This window comes from Acomys minous, assembly GCF_964271855.1.
Source record: "Acomys minous genome assembly, chromosome: 6".
NCBI classification, from domain to species: Eukaryota; Metazoa; Chordata; class Mammalia; order Rodentia; family Muridae; genus Acomys; species Acomys minous.
The window spans coordinates 66,199,020-66,221,614 of NC_140487.1; the positions used below are offsets into that span (position 1 = coordinate 66,199,020).

Sequence of the window (22,595 nt, forward strand, 5' to 3'; positions counted from 1 at the left end):
GAAGGAAATGTTGCAAGTATATGAGAAACAGAGATAGAGGAATTGATTTGCTGTTGGCACCTGAACAAGCCCTAGACATATTTTCTCTGAGTACAAAATATTCCCACAAGAATCAAAGTGGGAAATAGTGTACGCATTGATAATGATTAATAAATATTTTATCATCTTTAGGATGCACTACAACCATATAAAACAATTCCCATCTAAAATACATGTTATTTGTTCCTTAACAAAAAAAAAATGTGTTCATGAAAGTGTTCAGGTAAAAACCACATGTAAATGTAAAACATTATTAAAAACATTTTTTTAGCATCAACTTTCAGGTTTATGTTTTTCAAAAAGAAAAAAAAATTTAAATGTACCATTTACATTGTTTTATATTCAGCTGCTGCTGAAATACTGTTTCATGCAAAACAAGTTGCAAGAAGCTCACCACATTTCAAGGATAGAGCAAAGTGACCTCAAATAAGAGAATACTTCCAACAGACAAAGGATAAAGAACTCAGACAGACAAGACAGTGAGGAAACATTCACTTTATTGGCATAGTGACTTCAGAGGGATTAATGATGCTCACTTGGCAGCAATTGTGTTCTGGATCCAGCTCACATAGTTGCAGACCTTGGTGTACACACCAGGGCTGTCCTTCAGGGCACAGCCATAGCCCCAGGAGACAATGCCCTGGAGCTGTCCATTGCAGACCACAGGGCCACCAGAGTCACCCTGGGAAGAAAAAGTATAGTACTTAAAGAAGAGGCATGTAGAAAAATTGATCACATTTACTCTGACCTCAAAATGACATTCTAGCCAGGCTCTTCCCCATTTGTGCCCCTTATTCTTGCTAACATGTCAACATGACATCCAGAAGAGACCTCCTCACATTTCCAGGGAACCACTACAGGAAACTTCCTCGTCAGAGACACTAGGGCATTCCACACCAATCATAGGGAAACAATGCATTTGCATGAGAAGGGAGCCAATTACCTGGCAGGAATCTTTGCCTCCCTCCAGGAAGCCAACACAGATCATGTTATTGGTGATCTCTCCAGGGTAGGAGGCTTCACAGTCAGCCTGAGACAGAATTGGGGCATCCAGGCACTGGAGCAGGTCTGGGTTGTTCACTTTAAGGAAAGGATAAGAATGTAATATGGTTCGGCTCAGGCTAGGGATAAACAGTCCATTACTGAACACTCTGTGACTTGTTCTTAAACACTCTGTGACCTGTTCTTAAAGGTATTAAGGGCCAGCAAGAAACTGAAATGCCATAAGAGTCATTATTAATGTGCTTTCTGGAACTAAAAATAGCACATTCTGCATCTCTCATGTTTAGGTTCTGGAAATAAGATCATTCTGTGTGCAAATATCCCTTGTTCCCAATGCAGAACTATGTGTGGTTTCAGTACTTGTAATATATTTGTATCTTAGGGGAATCTGGTTTAAGTGTAGAAACTTGCTTGGCTCCATAAAGTTGTAAAGAAGGCAGAAGAAGTGTCTTACTCACCGCCAAAGCTCAAGGTGTTGCCCCAGCCAGAGATGAGACACCGAGTGCCAGCCCTTGCACAGGAAGTGGGCAGAGCAACAGTGGACACTCGGGCATTGAGGGTCACAGGGGAAGACAGCTTGATCAGCATGATGTCATTGTTCAGGATCCTCGAATTAAAGTTGGGGTGCTTGATGATCTTGGCAGCACTGACAAACTGCTCATCGCCTTCAAGGACGTTGATGTTGTGTTCTCCCAACCTTACTTGGATGCAGCTGTTGGGAAGAGAAGATGATTAGCATCTTCCTCTCCATTACTCAACTAGTTCAGAGTAATCAAATAGTATTTGCTCAGTAGGTCTGGAATGTAATGTTGCACATGTGTGGGTTAGTGGGCAAATGCCACTGTGAAACCCAATTCCTTTCTGCTTCAAAGACAGGGATTATACTTATACTTGAGGTGAAGGTCTGCAGCAGGAGACTGCTCATCAACTTGATGTCTCTACTTTGCAGGTAAAATAATTCATTGTATCTTCATTATTTCTCTGTGTCTTTACAAAGTATAAACCATACTAAACCCTCTCCATTTAAAAACTATTATTCTGATGGGTCTAGTACTGTTTGGGATAAGAAAACCTCGCTGGCTATGATTTCTCAGAATTCACCATGAAATACATTTTTGGGATTTTACTATATACTCTGTCTCATAATCTGGCTTATTCTGATTCCTTTTTACTTATTATAGTCTTTGGTATAGAAATTGGTATTTAGTTCTCTACATACAGTGAAGCTAATTAAAATTTATAGTTTTCATAATCTTAGCGGGTCCACATTCTCTGAAAACTCACTTTATCCACCTCATATAGGACCCAGTCTTACTAATCATCAAAGTCTTTGTTACTGATTGTGAAAGTCTTTGTTTAATTTGTCCAATTATATTGCTTAATTGTGAAAGTCATGTTTAGTTCTGTCTATCCTAAAATCAACTTCTCTTGCTTTCATTACCTACACCATTTATGTATTTTGGGTGGTTTAGTTTGGTTCTTCCCTGCTCTGCAATGGTCTGATGATATGCGTGCATAGCTCTAGTTTTGCTCCTGGGAAAGGGCACCAAATAGGAAGTGTGAGCTCCTCAGCTGGAAGGTCTGAGTGTAGCTGGTCTCTGGATAGGAAGGGATGAAGCATGGAATTCTGTGTTTTGTTTCCCTCAGGATTGGTTGAAGTGCACCTGATTGACATCCAAGTTACAGGATTTACAATATGACAGGGGATGTGGAAAAGGGTTTTCCACAGGTGTCACAGTTAGATCTTGTAATGAGTTTGCTGGTAACAGATGGCAGCAGAAATTGGAAGTTCACAAGCTTAGGCAGACAGTGGCAGGAGGCTGGTTTTGTTCCAGCACACAGAATGGTTACTTCTGCAACAGCTGGCTGCTTTCTCCTGCAGATGAGCACTGTAGTCAAAAGAGCAGCATGAGTGAGGGTGGCAGCAATCTGTGCTGACTCTGTGATGAGTAGCAGAAGCTCACAGAAGCAGGACAAGCTCCAGTGGTGACCTAGGCAGTTCTGCAGTGACTATCTAGCTACAAGTTAAGTCCTAGGTTCCAGAGATGAATTATTTGGGGAAAGCCCTTCTTTCCTCCAATGTTACAGTTCAGAGTAAAGAGCCAGTATGAGAAGATGATGCTCACTGGTGTAGTTCATGTGAACTAGGGAGTTACAAATTTTTGGCAGTGGGACTCTTCCCATTTGAGGATGAATACATTTGATTGGCTGGAGCAAGGATGCTGGTGGTGCTCTAATTGCATGAGGAAAGATACCAAGTGACAGCTTACATGTCTGGAGCACCCGTAGCTGCATTGTGGTTGTGTCACATTGCTCTCCGGCAGGGATGGAAACAAAAGAGATCTTTGTCGCCCACTTTTCACTCTCAGGATGAGATTGTAAATCTCAGGCTTAAGACTTTCAAGGTTTAAACATGTTCCATCTCTCTATTCCCATGCCAACTCCCCTAGAGGCAACAGCCCACAAGACCCATAGTTTAAGGGCATGAAAATTTCTTATTCCATGCACTCATTTTCTCCAGGTTCATGAAATAAGTTTCCATCAGTGATCTCTCTTTAACACTTCCAATTCACCTTACACCCTCCAATCTTGCCTGACCTTATACTTTTCCCTTAGAAATGTCAAGTGTGTGTCCTGCACAGTCAAAGCCCATCACTTACGACTTGTAGCAGTGAGCTGCAGACACCACCCACTGGGAATTGATGAGGGAGCCTCCACAGAAGTGGTAGCCAGAGTTCAGGGACACCTGGTAGGGGACGGAATGCTTCTGGTAGGTGTATCCTCCAACAATCTTGTCATCATCATCAACAGGGAAAGCAACTTGAAGAAAGACAAGAAGACCATTGAAAAGAAAATTCTAGATGCTGGTAAATGGAACTCTAGGCTTCGGCCAACTTTCAGCCATTCAGTCATCCTTAATGAGTACAGTAACTGAGGCAAGAAGTTAATACTGTATCCCCAGTAGGCATAAGACAGGTTGTCCAACATAGAGAGCATTACTAGACAATAGAAAATCACACTGTCATTGACTGCCTTCTGGGCAGCAGGGATAGGAGAATGTATTCTCTCATCATGCAGCAATAGGGTGCAGAGATGGTTGTCTGATCCACTACCTGCTTTGATCTCAAGTTCCTTGTTCACTGACACCCTGTGGCTAACAGAGCTTAAGGGATTTAAGATGATTAGATCCAACATGGAAGATATTCTTGGTATGTAGAGCTTTATGTGCCCACAAACATGCTTCTATACCTTCAGGACAAATACAGAGCAGGCCTTACAAAGGACATAGCGAAATGTTTCACCCAGGATCATTGCTTCTTAACTTTGATTGTATGTTTATAAGACTTAAAGTCACTCTAATGTATAAAACAGAATTGTTCTTTTTTTTATATAATATCTCAAATGCATAGATGAAAATTTAAAATGTTACTATCAAGTTTAAAAATGATTTCAACTTTCAACTTATGAACATTTCTCTCTAAAGAAAGATTTGGCTTTGCTATCCCCAAGATGTTGGGCCCAGTCAGGAGCCCTTCTGGTTCATTTCATGGACTCTCCACATGCCTTAGCATTCTACACTCTCTGATCACATTAAAAATGACAGTGGATGGGGTGGGATATTTTAAGGTTAAAGTGAAGCCTGAAAGATTGAAAGCAGAGATGCTTCTAGAAGAAGAGAGGTCACTAGAGTATAGATTAGGTGAAAAAGCAGCCTTGGTAATAGGTCTCATGGCTATTGGAAGAAGGAAGAGCAGGACCCAAGTTAAGGCATGGCACTCACCAGCAGCTCCCACAAGGGCCAGGAACAGGAGTGGACTCATTGTGGCAGAAGGTAGTGAGCACTGGAGGAAGCCTGCCTTTATACCCCAATGGAGGGAGGGGGAGGTGCTAAGGGGAGGGACCCCCCCCTGCTGCTGCACAAGCACACCTATGCATTTCCCTTTCCCAGAGTTTTACATCACCTCTTCTCTGTTTGTCTACACTGTGGGTAGGTGAGGTGCTTGTGATAAGGAAACTTTCCTTTTTGGTTTAGACGAGGAAACGAGTTGATTCCTGAAAGGGGGCTTTGAAAAACAGTGGAAACATAGACTCGATCTATGAAACTAGGACTTCTTAGGCAGATTTATAGAGGGTAGTTACTAGAGAACACCCAAGGTACTTAGAAAAAGCCTAACGTTTTCAGGACGTTTATTTTATTTAGGTTGAGGGAAACATAGGCCTACAGACGTATGAGAAGAAGCATATCATTTCTGGATATAATAACTATGAGCAAATGGCTCTTATCTCTAGAATTATTCATCATATAGAATGATCAAATACATGGGCTTTAGTAATCAGAAGTAGAGTATGAAGAAACATGGCAAAGGGAGAATTAGTCATGGTTTATGCTGTAGGCTTTCACTTGCTTTTCTTTCTAGCAAGGCTCATACATGGCAATTGCTTTGACGTTTGAATTATGAAGTTTGTATATGAGATTCCTCAATATGTTCCAGAGACAGACCAACACCACATTCTCCATTCTACTCCCTGTCATGACTTTTGACTCTGACATTTCACAATTAGCAGCTTCCTGGTTTCATTCACAATCTGCATTAAATATTAAAACTTCACTATCTTCTAGAGGCAGACAATTTGAGATAGAAGTCTCTAGTCTGGATTAGATATGAGGAAGGATTTGAACAATGGTCAGTCTTATTTCTGTTCAAAGAATTGCCATCAGCAGATAGGTTACTACATCAAAAAGGAGAGATGAATAAAAATCAGTATTAAAAATGAAGGAGGGTTCTGATATTCTCTCTATTTTTCAGTGACACTATTATATCAGACTTAGTTCAGAGTAAACTTCATGTAGAACAACCATGAATGAGTTTTAACAGAGCCATTGAGTCTCAGCATTGAAATTGGTTCAGACATAACCTTCCTAGAGGGAATGTATGAAAAAATGATATATGAGATTTCATGTAATTTTATGAGCCAAATTGAGGAACCCTGATGCAGTACCTACTTATTTTCTTTTTTTAAATTAATTTATTCATATTACATCTCAGTTGTTAGCCCATCCCTTGTATCCTCCCATTCCTCCCTTCCTCCCATTTCCCCCCTACTCCCCTCCCCTATGTCTGTGTCTGAGGGGGACTTCCTCCCTTTGTATATGCTCATAGGGTATCAAGTCTCTCCCTGGTGACCTATTATCTTTCCTCTGAGTGCCACCAGGCATCTCCATCCAAGGGACATGTTCAAATATGGGGCACCAGAGTTTGTGTGAAAGTTAGATCTCCTTTTCCACTCAACAGTGGAGAATGTCCTGTCCATCGGCTAGTCTGGGTAGGGGTTCGAGGTTTACTGCCTATTTTTTCCTTGGCTGTTGCCATAGTTTGTGGAGGACCCCAGGGCCCAGACTCGTCTGTAGGATGCACTACCACACAACAGGGACATATGTTCAACCATGTTCATAGCTGCCTTATTCATAATAACCAGAACTTGGAAACAACCTACGTGTCCCTCAATAGAAGAATGGATAAAGAAACTGTGGTACATCTACACTATGGAATACTACTCAGCTATTAAAAACAAGGAATTTCCAAAATTTGTGGACAATTGGATTGAATTAGAAATTGTCATAATGAGTGAGTTCACACCGAAGCAAAAAGAGCTAAATGGTATATACTCACTTATATCGAGACACTAGTCCAAGGTGTATGTCCCCATGAAAAACTGTACCTACCAGGAAAGTGAGTAAGAGGGGAGGACATCCTATTGAGACTTTAGGTGTTAGAAGCCTGGGAGAATGAGGAAATAGAAGGATCCAGCGGGTCCTGGAAACCTACTTATTTTCTTAGTTGATCTGGTGTTAGTGTTTTTTAGGTACAAGATGATGAAAGGTCATGAGTGAACTATCTTAAATTAGAAAAAAGTTTTTTAAATGTTCTACAGGTGCTGATCAAATTGGAAAAATCTGAGTTCAGAATCTAGTGATTAGTTTTGACATGCCACACATGGAGAATGCTGAAAGAAATGGACACTAGAATGTCCTGGGGAAGACAAATGCAGCCTGTTAACCATATTCTGTACCCATCCACACCATGACTAGCCAAGTTATACAAATATTTGGTACTCAGAAATCTTCCTTCTGTACCCCAAATCTTGTTAAATGGCTCGTGGAGTCATGCCTAAGTAGAATACTGGTCTATTTGTAAAATGTCTGACAGGTTTTCAAGACTTTTCCCACAACAGTCATGCACTACATTGTTTAGGTATGGAGCCTCATTTTCTTTTTTAAAACTATGTTATGGCGAAGCATAAAAAGGTTTTATCATTAATTAATAAGGAACATACTATGACAAAGATGGAATTATTTTTGGGCCAGGAATTTTCTAAAATTTACATATCGTCTCAAAGCTCCAAAAAGCTGTGGAAACCCTGGTGAAGGTAAGATGTTACATAGATGGCATCTAAAAGACTACTGCCAAGAAAGGCACATCTTCTTAGAAGACAAATTTCACATCTACCTCATCCTGCTACCTTTTTTTCTCACTAGACCTTGAACACCGCAATTTTATTTTACCTGGCATTGTGTCTCAGAGCATGTTCTAACCATGACCTCTCACCAACTGAGCCATGTATAAAGTAGGCCTGGTCAAAGCCATATGACAGAGTGTTAGGATAGTATTTTGGTTAGTTGGACAGTAGGCAAATATTCTGTAGTATAGCTAACATGTTTTTGTTTTATTTTATTTTTAAAAAATCTTTTTGATTAGTGCGATTTTCACATTATACACTCTAGTCTCACTTATCTACTCTCAGCCCTTGAAATATCCCCAAATAGTACGCAAACAAAATAAACAGAAAAGCCTAGAAAAGATCTCGTTGTGGGACCTGTAGCGTGGCCCAAACTATACCCTTCTGTCAAAACATCGTCATTTGCGAAAGTTGAATGCAATGTGTTATTTTTCTGGATTGAGGCTCTGAATTCTATGACATCAATATTTGCTCTTCACTTGGACTTCTCCTGGTAAACATGGAGGTATTGTTTTCATGGAGATCTCACAGGTTTGGATTAGCAGAAGTAGTTCCTTCAGAGGCTCTAATGGTTTGTAGATGATGTAGATTTGGGTGTGGGCCAACTCAAAGCCCTGAGTTTAGGCTTTGCTGGTAGCTGTGCTGGTCATCTTGCCTTTATCTTCTACTTGCACCATCGGGGTGATCTCTGTAGTGCTGTGATCCCCCAGATACGGGTCAACTCTCCCACTCTCATGATCTCAGGGCTGGCCTCCAGAGCCAACTCCATTGCACAGCCAGACGAGGTGTGGGTCACATTCCCCCACCAATGAGGGTCAGGGACAATTTTCCTGTTCTCTTGCTCTCGGAGCCAGCTCTCCAGACTACCACATATGTCAAGGGGAGAGCGGGGAATGCATTACTTCTTGACACACTCCACATTATGTCAGATTCTAGACTAGTGTCCGGCCCACTCTCCAGTCCTCATATCCCACCAAGGATGCTCACCTTGAGCCCTCTCCTACAGGACCAGTTCTAATGTGCTGCCCAGGAAAAGTGTCATCCAGATCTCATGAGTTCTATAGCTGGCAAGGGGAAAGGCCATTATCCCTTCTCAAGACCCTGGTACCTATTCTCCTGACTGCTGCTGGTGACAAGAGTCCAGAGAGGGACAGTGTCATCACTCTGGCCAAGCTACCTCAAAACAGAAGGGTGATGGGAGAAGATCTCTAGCTCTCACACCCTCAAGGTAGGCTCACTCACATTCCTGCCTTACCCACCACTAGGGCTGGCACTACTGTGCTGCTCAAGCAAGGTGACAGCATGGCCTGCTCTCCAGACTGCTGAAGCCAGTGGAACTTCAACATGCCTGCTCTTAGGAGCCTGTGACTAGATCTTCTAACTGCTGCAGATGGCAAGAAGCTGGGCATGGGGAGGCATCATCTCCACACCAGCTCCACCTTAAGCAGAGGTGTGGCAGGGCCAGCACTCCAATGATTATGCCTTCTGGGCTAGCTCACCCAAGTTGGTGCTGCCAGGACCAGCTCCATTGGGATAGCAAGGCTAGGTATGGGGACTGCTCTACATAGGTGGGTCCAGCTCTCCAGAGTTCACCAGCCAGGGAGAGACTGGAACAGGTCTGCAAAGACCCTGGACATCCACATGTTCCCACATGGCTGCCTAAGACCTTTACAAGTTCAAGGAAGAAAAAGTCCAGCATTGAGAAAGGGAAGTCTACACAGGGTCTCCACACCTATGCAAGAAGCTATGTGCAAATGATATGTTAGAAAGGAGAAGTCAGTTTTCACAAATGGAGTATCACTGAATATACCAAGCAAGCATTAGAGAAGGGGACATATGTGTCTAAGTTCATTAATAGAAAATGGTCTTCATGGTTGTAAATGTACTTTTTATATATTTTTTCTTTGTCTTACTAATTTTTTTCTTTTTTATTATGCTTGTTGAATTTTTTCTTCTGTAATTTTGAGTGAGTGAGAAAGAATATAGTGTTGGTTATGTAAAGAAGTGAAGATAATATATAATTAATATGATAAGTATATATTTTATGAAAATTTACATAATATATTAATCATCATATGAGGATCAAACTAAAATATTGAATGAATTAGTTGCAACTCTAGGTAACCAACATTTTCAGCCATGAATTAGGCAAGAGGTCATCCTAGTCCTACAAATGTGAATAAATCAAACAAAATACAACTGGAAACATTATTAATAGAGTAGACAAGCCAAAGGAAAGAATACCAGATGTTTGAGAAAATATTGAGAAATTATTAACATGGAGAGTAATAGAAAAAATAATTCATGACTCTAACGCCCAGGACATCTTGTAGAAGGTCAAACAGATAAGTCCACAACATTCTATACCATGTTTCACTTGAGAGGTTAGCTACTCTGCTGCTACATGGTTTTAGCCCAGAAGAACACCCATGAAACTTCATCACTTCTACTTAACTGTAATGTTTAGCACCTTACCAAGCTTCTCTTACTTCTTCCTCATAAAACTTTACAACTAATGGATCATATTGTAGGATTTCAATGATATTTTCAAGCATTACTGTCCATTTGTCATAATTGTTCTCCCTATTGCAGTCTTTGACCTTCTCACTATTGTTCCTGACAATTTCTTCCTCCCAGTTGTCTCCGTTCTACTTTCCTGTGTATGTTCATCTTATGAGGGAACGATGCAATATTTGTTTTTGAGACTTCTGCTTCACAAGAAAATCTCAAGTTTCATTCCATTTTTCCTTGCAAATAGCATTACAGCATTATGATCTATTATTGAATTAAGCTCCATTGTAGGTATTCATCAGTTTTGTTTTTTAATTTGATGTTTTAATTGGAGAGTTAAGAATAATTAGTTGTTCTTAAAAGTTATAAGCTGATTCTTTTGATTTTGTTGCTTATTTTTCTGATTGTTTCACATGTTTGTTCTTTTCTCTTTTATTTACAAGTTTTAGTGGTTTTCTTATTTCGCATGTGCCTCTGTTCTGGACTGTCTAAAAGGCCTTGGTTCTTTGGTGTCTTCCATCTCCACTGGATCTTACAGTTTTTCTTTGTCCTCTTATGCTAAGTTCTCTGAACTATGAGGGTGAGGACTTGATGGAGGAATCACACTTAGGGGTGAGTGCTAGAAATTCTCTTACTCTCTGTACATTGTCCAGTTGTGGTTCTTTATTCTTATTTTTAACTACTGTAGGAGGGAGATTCTCTGATGATGCCCAAGTAAAACATTGATCTATGACTATAGTTGAATACTATTATGGGCCATTCTTTTGCTGTGTTCTTTTAGCAGAACAGTAGTGTTTGATTTTCACCTAGGCCCATGGCCTATGTAGTCACATGTTCTTGGCTACACTAATAGTGTCAAGGTATGGGTTCTATCTCCTTAAGTGGGTCTTAAGTGTAATTGAATAATGGACCATTACTTTTACTCAGGTTGTGCCAGTTTTATACCACTATATGATGCATGTACATCAGTGTTGTAGATTGAATGTTTTGTAGATGCGTTGGTAATTTATGGTTTTTTGAGGAGACACCAACTTTCATAAAGAAAAACATCTAATTAGGGTTGGCTTTCAGTTCCAAGATCAGTGAATTGTCATCAATGGGGAGAGTCATTCAGGACACAGGAAAGCATGGTGCTGCTAGAGAAGAAGCCAGGAGTTCTGCATACCTATCTGGAGGCAGGAGGTAAAGGAATAAGTAATTGGGCCTGCGTTGAGAATCTGATACCTCAAATCCCATCCCCAGTGAAAGAGTTTCTTCAAGACCATAAGAACATACCAAGAGCAATATATACTTCATGACCCGGGTAAGGAAATCCCTTCTTTCCATGTGTGGCCCCCTATACCCAGTGAGGCAAGAAATAGTGCAATATCAAGGGAACTGAAAATTATATGTTCATATTCTTCTAGAAAGATGAATGCCAGTACTAAAATGACTGTAGTTTTTTCCTATTGGGAGGTTTTATTTGATCTTCAGCAGAGCATGTAGCTGCCACCTGCACCCAGTCTCACATGCTCCAATAATTTCCACATCTTTCCATGGCCGTGAGGCAGCCTGCCAATTTTAGGTTATTTTTCTAAATCAATCCATTCTGAATGTCTCATACTAACATGATTATGAAAAAAACTGAAAGATTGTGGATAATCTGAAAAACCTGACAGACAGGGCAATATGACAAATCATCCACTTAAGAATTAGATCAGGCTCAATAGTTGAGAAATAGCCTGCAGATATGAGAATAGATGACAAGTCATTAAAACCAAAACTAAATAGAGAAATAATAAAACTAACAGATATCATTGGTCAAGTGGACCTCATATATCTACAGAACACTTCACCCAAACACTGAAGAATATTTTTTTAGGACCTCATTGGGACCTCTACAAAGTTGATCATAATCTCAGCCTCATAGGAGGCCTCAATTGATGCCAAGAAAATTGAAATATCCCATTGTATATGTTCATATCACCATGGATTATAGCTAGACTTGAACAACAACAAAAACAACAGAAAGCTTACAAATTCATGGAAAAATGAACAACTCTTTACTCAGTGACCATTAGGTCAAGGATTAAAGAAAGAAATATAAATTTTTGAAGAATCTAATGACAATGAAGCCAACACATACCCAAATTATGGGACACAATGAGAGTACTGTTAAGAAGAGTCTTCAAAACACTGAGTGTCACATTGTGTGGATAAAAGGAGTCTTGTGAAAGAAGTATGGTGGGAGGAAGAACCAAAAGCCTCAAAGAGGACAGGACCATCAGGAGAACAACAGATCCAACTAACCAGAGCCTATGAGGCCTGCAGAGAGTGAAGTTCTAAGCAAGAACCATACATAAGACTGGACCTAGGCCCCCTACACAGATATAACTGATGGGCAGCTCCATTCCTCATACTAATTTCTCCTAAAGGGAATGGGGGATAACTCTGATATTTTCTCTGTTGCCTGCTTTTCAATCACTTTCCCCTGGTGAGCTACCTTGCTAGACCACAGGGGAAAAGGATATGTTCATTCTTGAAGCAACTTGATATGCTGGGGTAGATGGGAGAGTGGGTGGATGTGACTCCCCTTTCTGAGCAGTAGGAGGGAGATAGGGGAACAGAAAGGCAGGATGGGACCAGGAGGAGAGGAGGGAGGGGACTATGACAGGGATGTAAAGTGAGTAATTAATAAAGAAATTAGAGAGATCTCATACTAGCAACTGAATAGCACATCTGAAATCTATAGAAAAAAAAAGAATGAACCACTCCTAAGAGGAGTAGTTGGCAGGAAATATTCAAACGTGGCTGAAATTAATAAATTCAAAATGAAGAGAAACTACAGAGAATCAATGAATCTCGGAGTTGGTTCTTTGAGAAATTCAACAATTAAAAGCAAAATTAACTAAAAAGCAAAGAGACAATATCTGAATTACAAAGTCAGGAGTGAAAGGGGGAACATAAGAACAGACACCAAGGAAATCCAAGGAATCATTAGCTCTTACTTCAGAACACGTACAACACAGAACTGGAAATTCTAAACAAAATGGACCATTTTCTTTTCTTTTCTCTCTTTTTTATTTTGTTTTTTATGTTCTAAAAGTATATCCTTTCTCAGAAGCATTATACAGTCCTAAAATTGTAAGTATATGAATGTGCAAGTGACACATGGAACAATTAAGGCTGGATTTCTGCTCTTTGTATGAGCAGGAAAAGAAGACATCTGTAAATCTTCATTCATGCCATTTGAAGGATGGCACCTATTAGTAATTCATAGGGGTTCCTTACTCAACAAGAATCATTGTTTATGCCTAGTCAGTCATGTTTCAGCCAATCGCAGAGTTAGTCCCACAAGGTGGGATTAGGAAATAGGGAATAACTCTACCTCAAGACCCAGCCATACTACTCTAGGGAATATACCCAAATGATGTTCCACCATACAACAAAGACATTTGCTCAACAATGCTCATATAAACTTTATTTGTAATAGGTAGAATCTGGAAACAATGTAGATGTCCCTCAAACAAAGAATGGATAAAAAAAAAAACCATAGCACATCTACACAATGGAATACTATTCAGTTAGTGACTACACCATGACCAAAGGACCAAGTTGTCAGCTCTAAAACACCACTGCCGGTGTTTCCCACGTAAGAGGGGAGCACATGGTGTGGAACACAGATGAGTTTGGGATCAGGTCAAGTGTCTAATCGACAGAAGTGTCTGGTCCCTGCCAGCTTGCATGAGGTTTCCAGTGTCTGGCCACATATGCTCAGTGTCTCAGATTGAACTGTGTGCCACAAAACACCAGTGTTTGAGTCTCCCAGCACAGTGGTGACCCAAAGGTATGAGACACAAGTGGATCTGACCTCAGATCATGCATATAATCCACTGAAAATTTTTCAAGTCCCACAGGACCTGGGTCCCAGCCTATAGCCACTTACCTGCCAGCTGACTATAATGGCCAGTGAAGGGCCCCATGTACTAGCACTCAATACCAGGGATATCTAGATGGCTAAGCGCCAGAAGAAAAACAAACAATAAAAGCCAAACAAAATGGAATATGGAGAACCCAGTATTCCAAAGCAATAAGCCCAGGACACTATAACACAATTGAAACACCTGAAAAGGACTTCACATCTATCCTCATGAAGATGGTAATGGAGGAAATGATAATAAAACTTGTAAAGAAATACAAGAACATACAGTCAAACAGATAGGAGCCCTTAGAGATGCCATGAGAGAGGACTGTAAAGAGGAAATGAATAAGCCACTGGAAGAAATTCAGGAAAATGCAAACAATCAGGTGAAGAAAATCAATAAAATGGTTCAAGATCTGAAAAGGAAAATGGAAACAACAACAACAACAACAAAACACAAAATGAAGAAATTCTGTTAAGAGAGAACTTAGAGAAGAGAACAGAAACAGCAGAGGTAAGCATCTCCAAAAGAATATAAGACATGGAGGAAAGAATCTCAGGTGTAGAAGATATACTGGGAGAATTTGACACAACAATGAAAGAAAATGTTATATCTAAAAAATTGCTGATACACAACATCCAAGAAATCAAGGACACTATGAAAAGACAGAACCAAAGAATAACAGGAATTGAGGAAAGAGAAGATTCCCTGCTCCAAGGCCCACAAAATATTTTCAGCAAAGTCATAGAAGAAAATGTCCCCAATTTAAAGAAAGAGATGCCTATAAACATACAAGAGGGCTATAGAACATGAAATGAAGTGGCCCAAAGAGGAAATTCCCTCCATGACATAACAATCTAAACACTAAATTTAAAGAACAAAGAAAAAATATGAAAAGTGGTAAAGAAAAAATGCAAGTAAAATAAAATGGCTAAACTATCAGAATCACACTCGACTTTTCTCCAGAGATGATCAAAACTGGAAGGGCCTTGCCAGATGTCTTACAAAACTTAAGAAACCAAGGATTCCAGTCCAAACTACTATACCCAGCAAAACTTTTAATAAATATAGATTGGGAAAACAAATTATTCTACAACAAAAAGAAATTTCAACATTTCCTATCCACAAACTCAGCCCTACAGAAGATAGTACAGGAAAACACCAATCCATAGAGGCTGACTACACCCTGGAAAACAGAGGAAGTAGATAACTTCACTAGGGCAAACAAGAAATTAAGCAAGCACACAAAGAAACTACCATAACAAACATCAAAGTAAAAGGATCCAACAGTCACTAGTCATTAATCTCTCTCAACATTAATGGATTTACCTCTCCAGTAAAAAGACAAAGATGAACAGAATGAATGGGTAAATAGGAACCAGTATTCTGCTGGACACATGAAACATACCTCAGCCACAAAGATAAACATTATCTGAGGGTGAAGGGCTAGAAGAATGTCTTCCAAACAAATAGACACAAAAAGCAATCTGGAATAGCCATTCTAATATCTAATAAAATAGACTTTCACTCAAAGTTAATCAAAAAAGATGAAGAAGGTGAAACTTTATACCCATCAAAGTATAATTCAACCAAGATGACATCATATTTCTGAACATCTATGCCCCAAACACAAGGGCAGCCACATTCATAAAAGAAACATTATTAAAGCTTGAACCATACATTGATACCCACACATTAATAGTGGGAGACAGCAACATCCCACTTTCACCAAAGGATAGGCCAACAATACAGAAACAGCCTGAAGAATTATAACACTAGCAGATGTCATGGACCAAATGGACCCAAAAAATATTTAGAGGACTTTTCACCCAAACACGAAAGTTTATACCTTCTTCTCAGCACCTCATGGAACCTTCTTCAAAACTGAGTATCCAGTATGTAAAAAGGCAAGCATTCACAGACAGAAGAAGATTGAAATAATACCATGTATCCTATCAGACTACCATGGAATAGAGTTGGACCTAACAAGAACAGAAATAACAAAATCCTAAGCATACATGGAAACTGAAGAATTGCTCTTGCTTTTGCTTCCCACATTGATTTAAACTCCAATATGAAATTTTCTTAAGGGATGCTACTTAAATTTCTACTTCTTATACAGGTACCATTTATCCTAGAGAGTTGAATATGAGTGGCTAGCAGCTACAGTGTCCTGATTATTAAAGATTGACTTTATATATTAATTGTCTTCGAAATAGATGACAACAGTTGATGAATTCATATTTTAGGTTAACATACAAGGTGAAGAATTGCAAGTGGGATACAAAGAGAAGTTCTTCTCAAATTGCCTGATTACCTTGGGACCAGAGACTTTGTCTCTAAAACCATTTTTTTCTGTGAGGGAGACCGAAAGGAAGGAATATTGAAGGCCATTATCAGAAAGGATATTTTACTGGAAAACATAAAGTTGTGGTATAAAAAAAAATAAGTAGAATCTAAGTAATGAGAGAGAAGAGTTGATTGAGGTTAAAGGGAAAATACATTGTAGAATTATGGATGAAAATGGAAACAATGATCAAAGCACAGACAGAAGAAAGTCAGGAATGAGAGATTTAGTGAAACAAGCAGGAAATACAGAGGTAAGCTTCTGTAACACAATTCAAGACATGGGAAAAAAGAATCTCAGGAGTAGAAGATACAATCATACAACTTGAACCAACCATCAAAGAAAATGCTAAATCTGAAAAATTCCTGACACAAAACATCCAAGAAATCAAGGACGCCATGAAAAGATAAAACCTGAGGATAATAGGTATTAAGGAAAGAGAAGACACCCGGATTCAATTCTCAGAAAATGTTTTCATCAGAATCATAGAAGAAAATTTCCCCAATTTAAAGAAGGAGATGCAAATAAACATACAAGGAGCCAGCAGAACACCAAGTAGAATAGACCAGTAAATAAAATCCTCCCGCCAAATAATAATCAAAACACAAAATGTATAGAACAAAGAAAAATATTAAAAGTGACATGGGAAAAGGCCAAGTATCATATAGTGGCAAACTGATCTGAATTAAACTTGACTTCTCAGCACAGACCATAAAAGCCAGAAGGGCGTAGGCAGAGATCCTGCAATCCCTACAAGACCACAGATGCTATTTCAGACTACTATGCCCAGGTAAACTTTCAATAGCCATTAATGGACAAAACAATATATTCCATGATAAAAACAAATTCAAACAATACCTATCCACAAATCAGGCCCTACAGAAATCACTAGAAGGAAAACTTCAACTCAAAGTGACAAACTACAATCAAAATAGCAAAGGAAATAGATAACTTCACTATTGCAAAACATAACCACACAAACACTCTACTACAACCAACATCAAAATCAAGGGACTTAACAGTCACTGGTCATTGATTTCTCTCAATATCAATGGTCTCAATTCTCCAAAAAGAAGACACAGGTTAAGTGAATGGATGCACAAACAAGACCCAACATTCTTCTGCATTCAGGAATCACATCTCAGTCACAAGGATAGACATTACCTCAGGAAAAAGGTATTGCAAGCCAATGGACAGAAGATGTAAGCTGGTGTAGTCATTTTAGTGTCTAATAAAACAGGGTTTCAACCAAAATTAATCAAAAGAAATGAGTAAGGACATTTCGTACGCACTAAAATTAAAGCCCACCATGACAACATCACAATTCTGAACATCTACTCCACCAATATAAGGGCATTCACATTTGTAAAAGAAATATTAGCAAAGAATAAACCACACATTAATAGTGGGAGACTTCAACAACCCACTTTCACCAAAGGATAGGTTAACAAACAGAAACTAAACTGGAAATAATGACACTAACTGATATCATGAATCAAATGAATCTAACAGATACATAGAGAACTTTTCACCCAAACACAAAAGATTATACCTTCTTCTTAGCACCTCATGAAACCCTCTCCTAATTGATCATATAGTAGGTCACAAAGAAAGCCTCAAGAGATATAAGAAGACTGAAATAATACATTGTATCCTATCAGAGCACCATGGACTAACGCTGGACTTGCCAAAGTTAAATAAAGATCAGATAAATTAAATAGTCATAATTCTCCAACATATATAGAAGCAATCATTGAGTCTCCCAACCAAAAAAAGAAAGCCCAGGGCCAGATTATATAAGAGCAGAATTTTATAACACCTTTGATGAAGAGATAATGCCAAAACTCTTCAACCTACTCCACAAATTAGAATGTATGGAACATGACCAAACTCATTCCATGAGGCTGTAGTCACCTTGATACATAAACCTCAGAAAGACCCAACAAAGAAAGACAATTTCAGACAAATTACTCTTAGGAACATTGATGCAAAAACACTCAATAAGATACTCACAAACTGAATCCAGGAACACATCAAAGACATCATGAACAAGTAAGCTTCATTCCAGGCATACAGGGATGGTTCAATACAAAGAAATCCATCAATGTAATTCACCATATAAAGAAACTGAAAGAAAAAACCCACATGATTATCTCCTTAGATTCCAAAAAATCATTTGACAAAATACAACACCCATTCATGGTTAAAATTTTGGAGAGATCAGGGATACAAGGCACATATCTAAACATAATAAAGGGTATATACAGCAAGACAGTAGCCAACATCAAAATAAATGGAGAAAACTCAAGGAAATTCCTCTAAAATGAAGGACTAGACATGGCTGCCTACTTTCTCCATATCTCTTCAACATAGGTTTTGAATTTCTAGCCAGAGCAATAAGACAACCAAAGGAGATTAAGGGGATCCAAATGGGAAAAGAAGAAGTCAAATTATCCCTATCTGCAGATGATATGATCGTGTACATATGGGACCCCATTTTTCCACCAGAGAACTCCTACAGCTGATAAACACCTTCAGCAAAGTAGCTGGATACAAAATTAACTAAAAAACACCAGTAGCCTTTTTGTATACAAATGACAATGATCCTGAGCAAGAAATTAGGGAAACTACACCCTTCACAGGAGCCACAAGCACTATAAATTATCTAGGAGTAACTCTAACCAAGCAAGTGAAGGACTTCTTTGAAAGTAAACTTCAAATCTCTGACGAAGGAGATTGAAGATGACATCAGAAGATGGAAATATCTCCCTTGTTTGTGGATGGGGAGAATCAAAGTAGTGAAAGTGGCTTATTTACACTTCTCAGAATGGGGGTAGACAGTGAAGAAGGGTTACCCAAGTAGATCTGCTACTGCACTAGGGTAAGACTAGAGGGTTTAATTTATTTCTCTTGGCAATTCAGCATTTGCATTTGCAGTGAATGCCTACAAATCTTGGAGAGTGTGATAATGGGATAAGTAAGGAGAAGGAAATTTGGAGGTAACGATATTTGTGATTCAATTGGATGGTGTCTAGGGAAAATAGAGAGTGCACTAGGTGTTCTTCTACAGAGCTGGGGATGAGACTGGATGTATTTGGACTAGAAGAGGAGAAAGAGAGGTAAACCTCTACAGTCAGCCTACTTGTTTGCTTTTGCTAGAATGTCCATTTTTACTCTATAAATCCTCCAATCCATGAGCATGGAGACCTTTCCATATTCTGATATCTCTCATTTATTTTTTGAATATCCAAGTGTGTACCATATAAGTCTTTTACTTGCTTGGGTAGATTTATCCAAATTGAAGCAATTGTTAATGATATTCTTTCCTCAATTTCTTTCTCAGTCTGTTTGTAATTTGAATATAGAAAGACCACTAGTTTTATGTATTAATTGTATATTCTACTTTTGTACTGAAAATGCTTATAACCTGTAGTAGCTTCCTGGTGAAGATTTTAGGGTCTTTTATGTATGTAGTAATTTCATATGCAAATAAATATACTTTAACATTTTTCCTTCATATTTGTTTTAGGGGGTCAAGTAACACTTCCTTCAATAAGAAAAGTAGTCATTAAAAATTTTATGATAGAAAAGATGAACCAATAACCTCTTCATATTTCCCTTCATCCTCATTGTAGTTATTGCTTTTAATAACTATTCATTTTACATTCTGGTTACAGCCTCCTCCTTCCTCTCACATCCTGTCTCAATCTCCCCTGCTGCATCCCCAATCCCTCTTCCCCTATTCCCCAGAGAAGAGAAACACCCACCCACACGTCAGCCCAGCCTCTCCAGTCACATCAATACTGAGGGCATCTCCTTCCCATGTGTCCCAGTAGTGCAGCTCCCCAGGGGGAAAATAGGGCAGCTGAGGCCTCTCTTCCTTCACTAGGGTATCCACATGATGACCAAGATGCCCAGCTACATTAGTGCAGGGTCCCAGGGCTTGTCCATGCAGTGTACTTTGCTGGAGCCCCTGTCTTTTCAGGCCCTCCTATGTCATGTTAAGTTGGCAATGTAGGTCTTCCTTTGGAACTCTTGCCCCTCTGGGTCAAGCATCCTCCCCACCTCTCAGAGATTGCCCTGCCCATGCTCTCTTCTCTCTCTGTAAGCACCCTGTTCTCCTGCTCCCACTCTCACAACATCTGATCCCAGTGTTCATTGTCCTGTGCACTCCCTCTCCTTTTCTGTTCGCTCTCTTCAAGCACTTCCTCTGTCTATTCTATTTTCCTTCTTCAGTGAGATTCAAGTACCCTTGCTTGGGCCTTCCTTGTTACTTAGCTTCTTTGGGTGTGTTAAGTGTCCTATGCTTGTCCTGTACTATATGGCTAATATCTGCTTACAAATGAGTACACACCACATGTGTGTTTCTGGAACTGGGTTTCCTCATTAAGGATGATCTTTTCTAGTTCCATCCGTTTGCCTTAAATTTCATGGTTTTCTTGCTTTTAATAGCTGAGAAGTTTTCTGTTGGCAACTTCCCTTTCTATTCTTTGATTGAGGGACATCTTGGTTGTTTCCAGTTTCTGACTATTAGGAATAAAGCTTCTATGACCATAGTTGTGTAAATGTCCTTGTGGTGTGGAGAGCACCCTTTGGGTTCATGCCAGGAGTGGTATATCTGGGTGTTGAGGTAAAGTTATTCCCAATGTTCTGAGAAAGTACCAGATTGATTTCCATAGTGATTATACATGTTTGCACTCCCACCAGCAATAAAGGCATGTTCCTCTTTCTTCACATTCTCTCCAGCATATGCTTTCACTTGAGTTTTTTATTTTAGCCATTATGATGGTATAAAATGGAATCTCAAAGTTGTTTTGATTTGCATTTTCTTGATGGCAAAGGACATTGAGCATTCTTTAAGTGTTTCTTGGCCATTCAAAATTCCTCTGTGGAGAATTCCCTGTTTAGTTCTGTAACCCATTTTTAACTGGATTATTTTGTTTGTTGGTGTTTAATGTTTTGAATTCTTTATAGATTTTTCCATATTAGCCTTTTGTCAAATATAGAGTTGGTGAAGAACTTTTCCCAATCTGTAGGCTGACATTGTATTCTGTTGGCAGTGTACTTTTCCTTACAGAAGAACTTCAGGTTCATGAAGTTCCATTAAATAATTGTTGATCTTAGAGCCTAAGCTGTTGCTGTTCTGGTGCCAATAAGTTCCAAGGCTTATTCTAACTTTTCTTTTCTAATAGATTTAGTGTTTCTCGTTTTATGTTGAGGACATTGATCCAGTTGGACTTAAGTTGTTTTCAGGGTGATAAATATGGATCTATTTGTATTTTTCTACATGTAGATGTTCACTTATATGAGGACCATTTGTTGAAGATGCTTTCTTTTTTCCATTATATGGTTTTGGCTTCTTTGTCAAAAAAACCAACTGTCTGGAGTTGTGTGGGTTTATTTGTGGGTTTTCTATTCATTTTAATTGACCAACAAGTTTGTTTCTATCTTACCACAATGCAGTTTTTACTACTATTGCTTTGTACTATAGCTTGAAATGAGGGATGGAGATACCTCAAAATATTCTTTTCTTGTATAGGATTGGTTTAGATATTCTGGCTTTTTTGTCTTGTTTTTTTTTTTTTTTTTTTTTTTTTATTAATTTATTCTTGTTACATCTCAATGGTTATCCCGTCCCTTGTATCCTCCCATTCTTCCCTCCCTCCCATTTTCCCCTTATTCCCCTCCCCTATGACAGTTCCTGAGGGGGATTACCTCCCCCTCTATATGATCATAGGGTATCAAGTCTCTTCTTGGTAACCTGCTGTCCTTTTTTTTTTTTTTTTTTTTTTTGTCTTGTTTTGTTTTTCCTATGATGTAGAGAATTGTTCTTTCAAAGCCTGTAAATAATTGTGTTGATATTTTGGTGGGAGTTACATTGAATCTACAGAATGCCTTTTAGTATGATTGCTCTTTAGCTAAGACATTATGTAGTGTACTGAATAGGAATATATAGGGAGAAAGCATATAATCATGTCTAGTTTCTGTATTTATTGGTACTATTGGGATTTCTCTCCATTTAGACTGACATGGGCTGTGGGTTCATTGTTTAAATCACCTGCAGCATTTTTAGAGATGTCTCTTATATCTCTAGTCTTTTAAGGAGTCTTATCATGATTTTGTTAAAGGCATTTTCTTCATCTGATGATATGACCAAGTGAGTTTTGTTCTTCAGTCTCTGTATATAGTGGATTATATGACTTTCGTATGTTTAAACCATCTTTGCATCTCTGGGTTGAAGCACATTTAATCATGGTGGATCATATCAATGTTTT

At 38.9% G+C, this 22,595-nt stretch overlaps 1 protein-coding gene and 1 gene segment (V, D, J or C); both read right to left on the reverse strand.

The window, feature by feature from the left end:
• LOC311600761 (T-cell receptor beta-1 chain C region-like) overlaps nt 1–22,595 on the reverse strand; it is a 266,643-nt gene that overhangs the window by 129,737 nt on the left and 114,311 nt on the right.
• On the reverse strand, nt 572–4,877 carry LOC311599053 (trypsin-4-like; the record flags this gene model as incomplete). Its single annotated transcript, XM_084784730.1, has 5 exons — nt 4,823–4,877; nt 3,702–3,861; nt 1,500–1,753; nt 983–1,119; nt 572–721 (listed from the first exon to the last, which is right to left on the reverse strand). The coding sequence occupies exons 1-5, from the start codon at nt 4,860–4,862 to the stop codon at nt 572–574; spliced, it is 741 nt and encodes a 246-aa protein (XP_084640856.1). The 5' UTR covers nt 4,863–4,877.